General features: G+C 30.6%; 1 protein-coding gene across 1 annotated transcript; it reads left to right on the plus strand.

The window, feature by feature from the left end:
- The first annotated feature begins 980 nt into the window (after positions 1–980).
- On the plus strand, positions 981–11,029 carry LOC148308064 (scavenger receptor class B member 1-like). Its single transcript, XM_088262371.1, has 8 exons — positions 981–1,135; positions 2,908–3,052; positions 3,786–3,980; positions 4,723–4,850; positions 6,878–7,155; positions 7,852–7,970; positions 8,991–9,116; positions 10,757–11,029. Exons 1-8 carry the CDS (start codon positions 981–983, stop codon positions 11,027–11,029), a joined length of 1,419 nt encoding a protein of 472 aa, XP_088118497.1.
- Positions 11,030–16,543: the final 5,514 nt, after the last annotated feature.

The following is a 16,543-nucleotide window of genomic DNA, read 5'->3' on the forward strand; positions in this document are numbered from 1 at the left end:
AAATGAATTATATTATTTTAAATATTATTAATAAAATGAAACAAAAAAGTATTATGACAATTAAGTTTCATGAAGAACTGTCAATAAAAAAATCATGATTAAATTTTTCGATATTTTATGAAAATTTTCAGATTGTATACAGTGGGGATTTTTAGGATTGATAGTGCTTGTTTGTGGGGTGTTGCTTCTTCTCACAGATCCCCTTAAACACATTATAAAGTATGTAAGTATTATCGCATTTTTGTTTGATTATTAAAAATAATAAATAATAATTATAAGAATAAATGTAAGGTATTTTCAACTTATAACCATAATAAAAGTGGTGTTCATTAAAAACAGTCGTTAACTTGTTTCATAATTGATTTGATATTTTAATTTAATTTAGTTATTAGTGTACTTTGTTATATGTCGGATGATATGTGTGGATTTGGATACCAATAAAAGGTTAAAAAAGTTAACTATTATAAGGAATATTAACAGAATTATAATTATTGATTACAGCATAACCACAAATTAATATAAGTATTTTAACTATCGTGAAATGATTTTAATAGTGTAAATTTTATTATTAGACATATTGTATGATGATGAACGATAAATATTACTCCAACTACTACTACTACAACCATCACGCTGTGCTGCAGAGGTAGGCAGAGAGGATGGAACTACACACTCGTCTGCTCTGACATAAATTCTTAGCTTCCTAATATCCACACATCTAATCATACATGCCCTCCTATTACGTAGGCTTTTGACACAATCTTTTGACTTTTGAAATATGTTTGTTTTCATAATTACAACATCAAAAAAAGTGTTTTAAATGATATATTATATATTCGAAAAAGATGGACGTATCTTTTTATACTAGTCAAATATCACAAATAACATTTATGCACACTTTATGGGAGTTGTCATATTTAATAGATTTCGTTTATTTCATTTTAATTTAATAAATTTGATGCCATTTATAGATTTCAACAATGAGAAAAGGTTCCTTCGCGGAAAGTTTATGGGAAACTATACCAGTACAAGTGATAAATAGCGTATATATCTTCAATATCACGAACAAAGACAGATTTCTAAGTGGAGAAGATGAGAAATTAGCGTTTCAAGAAATAGGTCCTTACGTGTTTCAGTAAGTACCTACAAGTACATAACCTACCTATATTGCCCCTACCCAAATTAACCAGATGCCTGACATATTAAATAGAATCCAGTCAGGGATCCAAAATAAATTAACTGAAAAAATATTTTATTGAAAGATATTTGTGTTAGTCATAAGTTTTATTTTAACATTTGTTTTTTTTAACCATACTTCTTACCTTATTTTTTTTATATGCCTATTAACGATACCCGTTTATTTGTTTTATATTTTAAATTTTGCCCTGTGTTAGTTTTGTTTAATTTTTCTTGTGTGTTTCAGTCTTGTTAACCTTAATCCCATATTCCAAAATAAGCCATGGAAATTACTCATTGAGAATATTATACAATATATATGACTTATGTTGTATGTAATATGTTTTGTAATGCATACATAAAAGTGTCGTACGTTATTACAACACAAATATTTCATCAGATACATTATTTTTTACATTATAGATGGCAGCAATATCTGCCAAAATTCCATATCTATGAAAATTTCAACTAACGAACGAAAGGAATCTCACATTCATGCATATTTACATGTTTCAAAATTAATGCCATATGTTCGATAATTAGCAGAATGGTGTACGTCACACGAGTGTATAAAGTGATCACTTGACTCAAATGCCAAAAAAAGTGCCAGATCCCAAATCGTAAGCCCTGGAATATCTAGACTTCCATCTTCCTTAGTATAAAAAATAATAATAATAATAAAAATAATCAATAAAAAAACTCTTGGCGTGTAAAAGTCAGCTGAAACGCCTACATATAATACGCCTAAATCATAAATACTTTAATTTCATACTAATATCGTAACCTAAGAAAAATCAAGAATTAAGATACTCGTTACAAGGTACAAAGACCTTAGAACGATGAATTTTTAACAACCTATTGTCTTTATTTAAAAAAAAAATACGTTTTAATTATAGATAAGTCAAAGATGTACCGTTGTATTTTTAAGTCAATAATTATAATACAATATTAATTGACAATTCAATATTTATATCTTTTGAAAATAAATTGAAATAACTTCAACCATTGAAAAATATCAAATAATTATATCGCTAATTTAATGCAACAATGACGTCATAACACGTTTTTTGAAACAAGTTAAATATGTCAAAATGTGCGGAAAGGCTATTTACATCGGAAGAAACATGAACAGAATTGATTTCGTGGTGAAATGCTGCGAGATGGCGCGAGTGTCATTGTAGAATTGAGTAAAATGCCGCCATTTCTGTTGCTACAACGTCTGAATGACATCTCCTGTAATATTTCTAAAAGTGTGATTACACCATTGTTGCACCAAATGAGCGGTTTGGTACATAGTAAATTGTGCGGGCTTATTGATATGAAGCAATATCTCCCTCTCAACCAAATAATGTATTCAACCGATTGATTTATATTTATATGATTTACAACATTTTGAGTGTGTCCAAATACTTGTGTTCACAAAATCTGGATTATTTCCAATTACAGGAGTTATTTTCATACTATTTTTTGACATCTCATCAAAGATGAAGAAGAATATAAAAGTCTGGGCATTTACGGGGCTGACGACCGTCATAGGCTTGTTTAAGTGATCGCTTTACACACGTGTAACATTCACCAATTCTATACATTATTGACAACCACACTACTCAAATTCTTGAATGTTCTATATATATGAACCAATTTTGAAACATTATTCTTGAATCACTAGAACTTCATAAAAGACATGTATTGGAAAGATGAAAAAAAATATTTATTTGATATTAATTCCAGAGAAATTAGAACAAATCAAAATATAACCTACAATGAGAATGGGACGATGACGTACATCCCAAATACCGCTGTGTCCTTCATGCCAGAGAGATCGGTGGGGGATGTTTACAATGACACGATGGTCACTATCAATGTACCCTTACTCGTGAGTATCTAACTTCAACATCCTCTCCTTCTCCCCCTCATTTCTATACTTTATTTTAACTTCTAAACCAATCTTTTAATATAGAAACAGCAAATATGTTTGATTGGTACAAGTACTATCTGCCCACTAATCCGAACAACGTTAAAAGTTAACGTTGTTTAAGTTCGAGTCTGTTTTTGATTGATTTGAAGATATTTCTTGGCCCAAAATATTTAAAAAAAAAAATAATAATAAATGTATTCAGTTTTCTATATTTCAAGAATTCCAATCTATTTTAACTGTGTGGTATTTTTTCTGGTTTGGTTTGTAGTGTATTTTTTACACTTACCTTCCTTTTCCTTACTATCCTACCTACAGAAAAGCTTCTGAAAAGTAGAGGCTTTACGGGTTATTCCTCAAAAAAGTACTTGAACTTGGATGTGTTACTTGAGCCTAGTGCAAAAAAAAATCTGTATTTGGTCTACAATAATGAACGTTTCGACATGATTCATTGTTTCCCTGACAGATGACGCTTATTGTCACAATACTTCGATCGATACCACGATGTAAATATTTTTTGTACTGGGCTCAAGTACCTAACACATCAAAGTTCAAGTAGCCCCGTTCTACGGTGTAATAAAATTCGATGGGGGAAATAATTAAAGCAATGTAAGGTTTATATATTTTCTATGTGTATATTTTTTTTCAATTTGTTTGTTGTATTTTGTGAATTCAAATGTCCAAAATCTTTAAGGGAATCATCAGTATGAACTCTGACGCGTCCACAATACGGCAGTGGGGCATCAACGTCTTCTCTACCGGATCTTCGCCCTTCGTCAACCTTCCGGTGAATGACTTCCTTTGGGGATACGACGATCCGCTGGTCAAACTAACAAGCAATTACCTCCCACACTGGATAGACTTTGAGAAGTTTGGCATTTTGGACAGGGTAATCTTAATTTTTATTTTTTATATCTTTATAGTTTAGTAGTAAGATTGCCAAGAGCGTTAAATAAACTTATGAGATATGTAGAGGTTTAGATTAGACAGGCGCCGTGGCGTTGTTGAGGAGACGCTCGATTGTGAAACTGGCGTCGCAAATTCGATTCCCGCCAATTGCAAAATAAATTCAAGAAAGATATATTTTCAATTGGTCTTGATGTTTGTGATGTGTTTTTTTCCATTTACTTCTTAAAATATATTTATTTTATTTAGTTAAAAATGAGAAATATTTGTGTTTTTATTATTAACACAAACATTTCGATTTCATACTATTGATGTGAGCCTAAGCGGCTCATTATTATAAATAGGTAACAAATTGTGGTAGGAGTGAGTTCGAACCGAGAAACTCAACTCGAGCGTACGTGACTATAACCGCGGGACCGCAACCCGACACGTAAAGGCTTTGCGCGTTATTCTTAAAAAAAAAACATTTTGCACTTACTTAAGTGATCTCTTTATTCACAACATTTTTGAGTGTGAACTTATGATACACTTATGAATGACTTTCAAAATTTGTGAATGTAAGATGTATGTAAAACCTAAGCCCTGTAAATACCCAGACTTCCATATTCTTCTTCATGTATTCTCCCCACCACAGAAAGTATAATAATTAAGCTTTTAAAAATAAGCTTTTTAATAAATGTTTAGATGGGCTTAATAGTGAAAACATCATTATTTTTATATTTTAGTTGTACGCTGAAAAACGAGAGCTTGTTACTGTTAACTTGAATGAGAGTGTTGGATATCCTTACACTATTGAGTATTGGAATGGATCACCAGGACTGAAGCAGTGGGATTTCAAAGATTTAAATACAAGGTATCAAAAATACATATTAAATCTATTGTTAACCCCTAAAGTCTATGGTTTATTGTAGTTTTGGGTTGGTAGTACGTATACTGACATCACAAATCAAATATACTGTATGTAGATGTTACATGTCCGTCTCCCCTTCAAAGTATTCACCTCCTCGACGCACACATTTTCCCAGCAGTAATTCCACTGAATTCGCGGGTAATACATCCAAAATTAAACAAAGTTTATTTGGTTAAATTCTACATTTATTTATGTATATGTTAATACGTGACGCGTTTCGTCGTTTATTAAGACATTATCAAACACTCCGGGTGTAATAAGACGAAACGCGTCACGTATTAACAAATACATAAATAATAATTAAAGAAAACACTTCGTTTTTTACCACTTGAGTTTTTTTATATACTACATGTTTCAGAAGTTAAACTTCCATCATTCAGGTCTGTATAATAATATTTATTATACAGACCTGAATGATGGAAGTTTAACTTCTGAAACATGTAGTCTATAATAAAACTCAAGTGGTAAAAAACGAAGTGTTTTCTTTAATTATTGTAACATGTCTTACCACAAAGTTAATGCCGAAACAATAAATAAAATACATAAATAAATGTAGAATTCAAACAAATAAACCTGGTTAATTTTGGATATATTACCCAACAATTCAATATGGAATTGAATTGTTGGGTAATATATCCATCATTCAGGTCTGTATAATAATATTTATTATACAGACCTGAATGATGGAAGTTTAACTTCTGAAACATGTAGTCTATAATAAAACTCAAGTGGTAAAAAACGAAGTGTTTTCTTTAATTATTGTAACATGTCTTACCACAAAGTTAATGCCGAAACAATAAATAAAATACATAAATAAATGTAGAATTCAAACAAATAAACCTGGTTAATTTTGGATATATTATCCAACAATTCAATATGAAATTCTACCAACTGTCTGCAGTTACAATAAATAAGTAATTCCACTTTTTGAAACAGTCCTAGAACGCTTTTTTATGATGTCTTTCAGCTTCTTCGTTTTATTTGCCTTAATCTCGGGAATCGTCTCTAATCTTCTTCCTTTCAAGATTTTTAAGTTTGGCAAACAAGAAAAAGTTAGAAGAAGCGAGATCAGATGTGTTGGGTGGGTGGAGAAGAACAGTGATCGAGTGTTTGGCCAAAAACTCATGAGTTCAGAAACCTGAATGGGGTGAATCTGATGAAAAAACAACGCCCACGACTCAATTACTGTAGTTCGAAAAACTTATTTTGTATTTCCTTCACTTAAGTTTAATTATTTTTACTGCTTTTTCCTTTCTCTATCTGTTTTTGTTACAATTGCGATAAATATTATTTGCACGGGCTAAAATCACTCGGAAACGAGTGGAGGCTTATAAAATAAAAATAAATAATAAAATTAAATTAAATTGAGATAGCTCTCTCACGATTAGGTAATTGCTTAGCATTGTGGTCCATTATCCGCCTCTCCACTCGTAATCCTGATCATGACTTGCGTGCAACGTGTACAAAAACTGCATAATATAGTATCTCATATTTGGTCCATCATCCTTCGAGGCATGAAAATGCAAAAAGAGGATGAAAGTGAAGTCCCGTTTGAACTGTGCTAGTCTAGAAGTTGGAATTTGGCTATCCACAATGACGAAGAGCTCAACAAGCTGAAGACCATCGCTCAGGAAGGCGTCCTGCCCAACGCCTTGGCCATTCTCCAGCCCATGGGATCAAGAGGAAGGCATTTTAATTTGTCGGCTCATCTTTTCCCCGCTCCAGACTCGACGGCTCGAGACCGATTGACGACGTTTTAATCCATTTATTTTTTGTATATCATGAACATCATTATCCTATTATTATTATTATTATCATCCATGTCCTTTATAAGCGCCCTTGAGGTAGTATTTTACAAAAATGGCGGTATACAAATTATCCAAATTATTATTATTATTATTATTACTCGAAATGTAGGAAATTTTACACTTAACTAAATGATTTTTTAAGCATAATGTTTTTATTTACAGTTTACCCTGTAACACAGTGAAAGGAGCATTTGAAGGTCTAATTCTGCCACCCAAATTGGACCCCAACATCAGGATCAACCTGTACAAAAAGTTGTTTTGTCGAGCACTGCACGTCGAGTATAATAGCAGTAAAGTAGAGTCCAATGGTTTGGAGTCCAGAACTTATGTGATACCCAAAGAAGTGCTGTCTTGCTCGAATCCAGATAACATCTGTTTCTGTCCCAAAGATGGCCCCTGCTTGGGAGATACCTTCATTGATGTTGCACCTTGTTATTATGGTCAGTTTTATTAATATATCTTTGGTATGATGACTATGAACAGCGATCTTTCATTTTACAAGTGTCTCAACTTAACAGACATGTATCGTTCTTTTGGATATGAAAGATGAAACTCTGAACATCCCAGGGCTTACAACATGGCATTCGGCTGACTTAAGCGATCGCTTTATACACTTATATACATATTCTGTTAATTGTTGAAACCGCTATATATGCAATGGTTTCGATTAACTTCCTCATACTAGGACGATTTTCGATAGATTAGGAAGTATGACTGATTATGAAGTCATTTACATATTTTCGTAAATAGCCGATTATTGCAAAGTAATTTCTCGTTTTTATTTTCAAATTATAAAATTTCCTGTACTACGATTTTTTTAAATTAATGCAGTTTGAGAAGATTATTTTTCATCATTGTTTCAGCAGTCATTTTGAAGTTATATCTATCTTTTTTTTATATTTTACTTCGTAAATACCCATTTTTCTTAAAATTTATTACGTAGCATGTTCCGATGCATCCAACATCATTTTCACGATGTTAAATGATACTCAATTCTTGGAAACACGTTTCACGACAGATTTTCCGAAGATACTTGTAAAATAGTTAAAGTTTAATATGAATTTAAAAAAATTGTTTGTAGCTTATAAATATTAAAACATTTTTGATAAAATAATATTTTGAAACTATCTTTTCAGGACTTCCGTTGGCCATATCCTTCCCGCACTTTTTGGACGCTGATCCGTCTCTTGTGGAAATGTTTGACGGATTAAAACCAGTAAAGGAAATCCACAGAACTTCCCTGACTTACGAACCGGTATTTAACTTGTCAACTAACAAGTCATCACGCCGCTTCAAGAGACAATAGCATTGTTGTCCATCGCCATACAACTCTCTTTTTGCATATATTCATCCCCTTTTCCACATTCATGTATCTCCTCATACATGCCCGCCGATTATTCCAATTCGTGTCCTGGCCACTTTCAAGTATTTGTAATAATTGATCATGCCCAGTTTTCCTCGGTTTTTCTCTGCACTACTTCCAACTTCCGGCTCCGTAGTGTGATGCTCAGCACGCTTGGCTACCGTTCTGGAGGTCCCGGGTTCGATTCCCAGGGGGGTCAAATAAATATAAGGGATTTTTTCACTCTAATATTTATTTCATATTATCCTGGACTGGTACCTGAAGTTGAAGGCTGATCACCTTTCCTTCATGTGTTAACGATCAAGATAACACTGCGTTTATATGATGCAGTGCCCTATGCACCATTGGGGTGCGGATTAGGGTTAGATTTTTTTCTACTTCCAACTATATTTGCCTCATATTTTTTTGCATTTATTTATTTCTTGATTCCTCACCCATTCGTTCCACGTGACCTAACCATCTCAACTCTCCTTTCATAATTGTATCGATAATGTTTATCTCTGCCTTGCATTCCTTCCTTATTTCACCATCCGAAAATCTACCATACATCATTTTACCGCACATTCGTCTTATAAAACGTATTTCAACTGCGTTCAGTCTACTTTTATCCATTTTTTTCCTACTCCATGCCTCACTTTCATACATTAGGATTTGTTCCAGGGCTCTACAAGTTCAGCTTACATAATTTATTTTGAAATATTTAATAATATAAATTAAAACGATTTTTTTCAAGGGATTCATAAAATTTTCCAACGACTCGTACAAGTTTAATCAATTCGCAAAAGCTTGTTAGATAACGGGTATGCAAACCCGAGTGCTGTATTTTTCCCATGCTACCTTACCCATGTACACAAACAAATATATAATTAAATAATTCATTTGTATATCCTGATTAATATGAATAATTTACAGAATCTTGGAATGCCTTTGTATGGAGCGATCAGAACTCAAGTGAATTTGGTAATGAGGGATACCAAGTATAACGCTAAAGGAAAACCCTTTAGTGACCTTACCATTCCCGTTATCTGGCTGGACTCGGTAAGTTCATACCTACAGTGTCGAACAGATTAGTTGAAACAAATCTTTTTTTGTTGTATATTCGTAAAAAAATGAAGTCTTTTGTTTATTAGTTATATCACAAATTAACATTTGATATGATCTCATTGGTGCTCAATCAAAGATTTTACTTTTCTTGGCATCTATTATATAAGGTTTTGGCACTTGGATGCCATTTTTATAGATATAGTTAATAGATATTTTTTGTATATTAAAACCATTATTAACTTTGTGGTATGGTAATACAACACTCTCCTTATCATTCACCGTTCACTTTGTGTTATACCACAAAGTGAACGATGAATGCTAAGGCAAGTGTTTAAATATCTTGTTTATTCTGCTGTATTTACAGTCGCGCGATCAATTCCCGCAAAGTGCAAAATAAATTCAAGATTTTTTTAAAAAATTGGTCTGGGTGTTTGCGATGTATTTTTCTCACTTACTTTTCCTATTTAACACCCTTTATTGCATTTAATAAAAAAAAAATTGAATTTTGAAAAATATATATTCATATTAGTATTACACAATACCTGGCCTTATCTTTATACTGTCGTAGCTGTGCGCATCTGTTATAGTCTGTGCGCATCTGTCATAATATATGTGCACGATGTACCATATACTCAAGTTGTCAGACAAAATTTTCAATACTTCATTGAATCATGACTACTACTCTAATGTGCAAAGGCAAATAGCAGCAAGATAAAAACAGTAGCTTTGAGATAAACGAGTTTAAAGTTTATAAATGATAATGTTTTAGAATTTAATAAACCCTGATAATGACAAGGTTCTTGTCGAAACCGGTAGGTTAAAGTGTACTTATAATAATAAAAAGTGGCTAAAACAAAGTAATTGTCCGCCTCCGTGGTGTAATGGTCAGCGTGTTTAGCTACCCTGCTGGAGGTCCCGGGTTCGATTCCCAGGGGGGTGAAAATAAATATTAGTGATTTTACACTGAAATATTTATTTAATATTACCCTGGACTGGTTCCTGAAGCACAAGAGTGATCACCTTGCCTTCGTGTAAGTAATGATCAAGATAACACTGCGTCAATTCGATGCAGTGCCCTATGCACCATTGGGTGCGGATAAGGGTTATAAGTAAAACAAAGTTGTTTAATTTCATAAAGTTTATAAAATGTTCCGAAAAGTATCTGCGAAAAACATTCAAGAAATGAGTTTAAACTTAACTTAAAATTATGCTTTTTGCCAACACTTGTATCAAATTAATACAATTTTGCGGCTATTTAGATAATTAATATCTCGGTAAAGGAAAGAGATAGAACAAAATCTGTGATTGTATATGATAAAAGCTAGTTATAAGATGCTTTGAGCCGTATTACACCAAACAGCCGCAACTTAAGTTACAGATAGTTGCCTTTACACATTAGTACTTCTAAATTTTTAATTTATGAAATACAAAAAAAGGTACCTACAATTTGTTTTGTAAAACGTCTAATTTGAAGTGAAAAACCTGTATCAAATTATTAAATGCCAAAACCAAATTTAGTGACGACTTCGTTTAAAAAATTCGATTCGATCTTCTAAGACAATCGTTGCGTTGTATTAATGAGATCACGGGTTGCAATTGTCTAATTTTTAGTGTCATTTCGCCTTTTGTTTCAGACTATAACGGAGCAGCCCCTGTATATTCAACTCCTCATGCTGCTGGCCTTCAACTACATGCCCATCATTCTGGTCATCCTGGGCTGGCTGATGTCAGTCATCGGCTTGGTCTGTTTAGTGTACAATGCTGTGATATTCCTCCAAATACCTACTGTCTCCGATCTGGGAAGCCCCAGAGCTCCTCACTTCTTAGAAAACGTTTTATTTGAAGAGTTACCGACCAAAAAGGATAAAGAAGAAGCCACAGAAGATGAAATGAAATCATTTATTTAAAGTAATGAGCATATCTTCATTTGACAAATGGATATAGTCAAATACCGATACCTCTCGGCTCGAAAATCTTAAAATTATTTTGTGGTGAATTTTAATCAAGACATCACAGTTTAAGGAAGTCATTCTACCAAACGAATCATAAATCACCATTAAACACTACATGAAAACATTGAAAGAACTACAAGATAAACAAAACTCACAAACCTATCCCAACAAAATCAAACATACACCAAATTTGATTACAGGGACTTTAGAAAATTGTGTTCAATTGTGAGATGAACTATGATATTGATATATTGATACTTGAGGGGATTTTAAAAGATATTGTTTAAGTGTTAAAACCATCGGTGTGGAAATACGATCTAATTTTTGTATGAAAATTAAAGTATAATATTTAGAATAAGTTACGTTAAGTTAAAATAAAATGCTTATTATTATGTTTATACCGTCTTTGTTTTTAACTGTGAATAATAATAAATAATAATATAATGTATTATTTCGAGAAATAAAAATACATTGTGTTCTGATCCACTCACATTTTTATTAACCAACTAGTTTCGGCAACAACCTGTTTCATTTATTACTGAGTAATAAATGAAACCCTGAAGAGGGCAACAGGTTGTTGCCGAAACTAGTTGGTTAATAAAAATGTGAGTGGATCAGAACACAAAGTATTTTTATTTCTCGAAATAATAGATCAATATGAATCACAAAGTTAATGCTTTCAATATTAAAAAAATAATATAATGCTTAGCTCTTCAGGAAAGGCGTGAATGTGAATTAATAGTAATATTTATGGAATGAAATAACAACTATGTAGTTTTTTCCACATGAATTTTATTTGACCAGCAACCGGGTTTCATCGTAACTGACATCACCAATCTGATGAAATCGGTTACGACGAATATATATAGTATATTACTTATAACATCCTTCCTGTTACAACATATTACAAACAAACCTCTTAACCCTTTAATCTAACTTTAAAATGCATTAATATGGATTTATGCGTTTCGAAAATTGCGTTATTTAAAACTCAAGAAAGATAGCGTGTGATTTAACGACAGAGAAATAATTGTTGTTGAAACAAATATTTATTTCCATATTGATTGCTTAGTCACGCATATTGTAATAAAACCAATTAATTATAACGTAGAAATGTCTATCACTCTTTTATTTGTTTAATATTTCTCTCGACTAGTGCCTGATGTGCCGGATTAACCTTGCTTTTATAAGAGTAACGGTCAAGATAACACTCCGTCAATGCGATGCAGTGCCCTATGCACCTTTGCTTGAATTATGGTTGGAAGGAAGAAAAATACATGTCTGACTTACTAAGGTAGTCCCCGTTCAGTCAAGACAATTATTTCGAGCGTATAGTCGTAGGTATATTTATATCTATATATATATATATATATATATGTATATATATATATATATATATATATATATATATATATATATATATATATATATATATATATATATATATATATATATATATATATATATATATATATATATATATATATATATATATATATATATATATATATATTTATATCTATATATATATATATATATATATATATATATATATATATATAAATATATATATATATATATATATATATATATATATATATATATACATATATATATATATACATATATATATGTAAATATCTATATATATTTATATATATAGTATTCGTTAAATAGCAACTTATTTTTCAGTAATCCCAGGATACAATGATTAAAGAAAACACTTGTTTTATACAACTTGAGTTTTATTAAAGACTTCATGTTTCAGAAGTAAACTTCCATCATTTTCCATTGTTTTTAAACTCCACCCCTTGACTAACTCCCTTCCCCTAACTTTCCCCTCTCTTTATTTATAGAACAATTTTATATTTTATATTTTAGTTACTATACAGACCTGAATGATGGAAGTTTAACTTCTGAAACATTTAGTCTTTAATAAAACTGAAGTGGTATAAAACAAGTGTTTTCTTACCACAAAGTTAATGCCGAAACAATGAATAGAAATCCCAGGATACATTTGACGTTATTGTTTTTTTTAATCACTGTTTTTGTAATGAAAAAATAAGTTTTTCTTCGAAATAAATATATGGTTTTGAAAAGAAAAAGAGTAATTGAAAGGTTATAAGTTAAAAAGAAATTATATATTTTTTAAATACATACTGTCCAAACCATCTCAACACACATTTCTTATTTTCATCGATAATACTAATCGTCGTTTTTAAAACCATTTTTCTTTTACTTGACAGTTCAAACAACCCTTTCTTCGAATTATTTCTAAAGTATCAATACAGACTTACAGTATTTGCTTCGTGCATTATATTTAATGCTATACCACTACCAATATAAAGCTTAGACCAGTTGTCTATCGGTTTAAAACGCTTCAGTCACTCTATCTTTGCGGTCCTATTGAGACAAATAATTTTCTTTAAAAAAAAAAATTATTTATACAGTTATAATTAAATACATTAAATTATTATTTATACAATAAACAAGGTTTATACAATAAATACCAATGATTCAATTGACCTATTTACGCTTTAGAAAATCTGTGTTTTTGGTTTAAATACGTATAATCTAGTGATTTTTTGCGAAATTGTTTTTTTGGATATATTTCAACGAACATCGACGTAAGTATACTTTAATCATTTTCTAAACAGATATTGTATTTTTATCCTATTTTTTCCTAAATTGTTTTAAAAATATACATCTTTATCATTTAAATGTAACATTTTTTTAAATCACTATAAATATTTAAAGTGATTTAAAAATGAAGTTACATTTTAATTATAAAATGAAAAATTACAAAATTAGTACTTCAAATATAAATTATACTTCTTTATTATTTGATATCATAAACATTAAATAAATAATATTTTGAAAATAAAAATAATTATTATTTAATCTATTATTTTTATAATTTGTATTGATGAGATGTGATAACTACAAAAACATACGGTAAATAAATAATATAACATAATACACGAATTGCATATTTTTTCCGTTTTTATTTTATTTGACCAGTCACTGGATTTCATCGTTACCGATATCATCAGACTGGTGATGTAAGTAACGGAGAAAAAAAGCTAAACAGTAATTGTTTTATTATATAAAATTCAGATCTATCAAGAAATGTCAATAAAAAATTCAATTCAATAAAAAAAATCCCATACGTTGGTCTTAATTTGTAATATTATGATAATTATGTTCCGTATCATCGTAATATATTAATTTATTTGTATTTCATCATACACAAAATTACAAATTACAATGTGTGCCCTCACTTCATTCCTGTGCCAAAGGCACATTTTACAATACTTATTTTTAAAACTATTTGAAAAAAAAAATGTTTATGACATACAATCAATTACGACATGGCCGCATGATGCAATTCATTTCAGATTTGGTCACTTTCATTAATTTATGAAAAGCTCTTTTATACTTTGTTTTTTTTTAATGACTTTATGAATATCGGAAGCACATTGTATAATTTCATTGCACAATAATCAAAGGTATGTTATTTTGACCAAATGAGGTGTGTAAGACTTTGTTTAATGATATTTTTTACTTTATTACATAATAATCGAAGGAATGTTATTTTGATAAAAATAAAGATTTAAATATATTACACAATGCACATAAATTTGATTACTTACAAATATAAGTAATTAAAAAGGCAATTAATAATAATTTTCAACTAATAAATACACAAGTAAATGATTTTGCTAAAAGTCCGCTATACATACGTTTCCAATCACTCAACATCCCTGATCCCTTTTGACTGTGACTGACAATCAACACAAAAAAATAAAGCCTCTTGAGATCTACCCAAACACCTTTGCCTAGCCGTCAAAATATTTTGAAATTTGGTAGCTTCGAAACTGGTAAGTTTAATTAAGTTTATAATATAATATTTATAGTTTTTATATTTTAAAACAAAGTTACATCATTTATTTTAATGTTTTTATGTTTTTAAGGTCTTGTAGTTCTATGTACGTTTCCATAAAGTGTGTTAATTGTAGTTTGTGTGCTTTGCTGGGAGGTGCTTTCTTGTGTTATGTGAGTGTAATTCTTAAGTGCATATGTAAGGATTGTTTTAACACATAGTTGTTTGACTGTCAAAAGTGATTATTGGTTAAATATTTCCGTTGTGGAATTTGTCTCGGAATTTTAAGTATTATTTTCATTGTCATTTTATGGGCTACAATAACACTTTTTAAAAATGCACCATTTGTACCACCCCAACCAAAAATTCCGTACTGTATTTCAAACTGACATAAAGCGTAGTAAATTTTTACTGATAATTTTTTATTTAGGATTTTACGTATGGTGAATATCTCACCAATAGATGTCTCTAGTGAAGTTCTAGTGATTCAAGAACAAAGTTTCTAAATCGGATCATATCGACGTGCCCTATGTAAAGTGCTCTAACTACATTTTTTGTCAATTTTGAGATATTTGGTGTGTGTTATCTACAAATATAAACAAGCAAAAAATATGTACAAAATAAATTAATAATAAGACGCTATCTACATCGAATGTTTTAAATGACCTGAACTCCTAAAACACTAACTACTTAATTTCGACAAAGTATAAAGTTTAAAAACGATTTAATACATTATTTTATCGTGTTTTTGAATTAATAATACAAGTTACGAATTTTTGATACAACCGTTAATTAATATTTAAAAAATACGTTGAAAAAATCTTCTAAGCTCTCTCTGTAAAGTAACAGGTTTGCAGATAGAGTAGGTACTTTACGTAGGGGTACTTTACGTCGATATATATGTATTTAGCTTTCAAGAATTAGAGTAGTATGGTTGTCAATAATGGGGAGAATTGGTGAATACTACACATGTGTAAAGTGATCACTAAAATCAGCCTATGACGGCCGTCAGCCCCGTAAATGATCATAGAATGTAGGAATTGCGAATCCATAGAATGAATTATCTAGTATCTGATATAATAAGTAACAACAATATTTTGACATCTCATCAAAGATGAAGAAGAAATGGAAGTTTGAGCATTTACGGGGCTGACGACCGTCGTAGGCTGGTTTAAGTAATCACTTTACACACGTGTAACATTCACCAATTCTATCATTATTGACAACCACACTACTCAAATTCTTGGAATTTTTATATAATTGAACCAATTTTGAAAAATTGTTATTGAATCACTAGAACTTCACTAGAGACATCTATTGGTGATATGAATCACTTTAACTCATATATTTAAATATTTCATTGTCATGCAATTATCCAAGTATAGATTAAACAGCCAGGGTGACATTACACATTCCCGTTTAACACCTGTAGAGATGTGAAACCAATATGAAAATGATCCACCCTGTGCATTTAGTATTATCCTCTCATAAGTGCAGTCATGATTACCATATTATTATAATAAAGATTATATATTTGTTTACCTCCCTTTGCTTTTATTTTACTGCTTAGACATATTAATAGACTT

This window comes from Brachycentrus maculatus, unplaced genomic scaffold (genome assembly GCF_059751285.1).
Source record: "Brachycentrus maculatus isolate JH-2025_06_01 unplaced genomic scaffold, ASM5975128v1 h1tg000176l, whole genome shotgun sequence".
Lineage (NCBI taxonomy): Eukaryota > Metazoa > Arthropoda > Insecta > Trichoptera > Brachycentridae > Brachycentrus > Brachycentrus maculatus.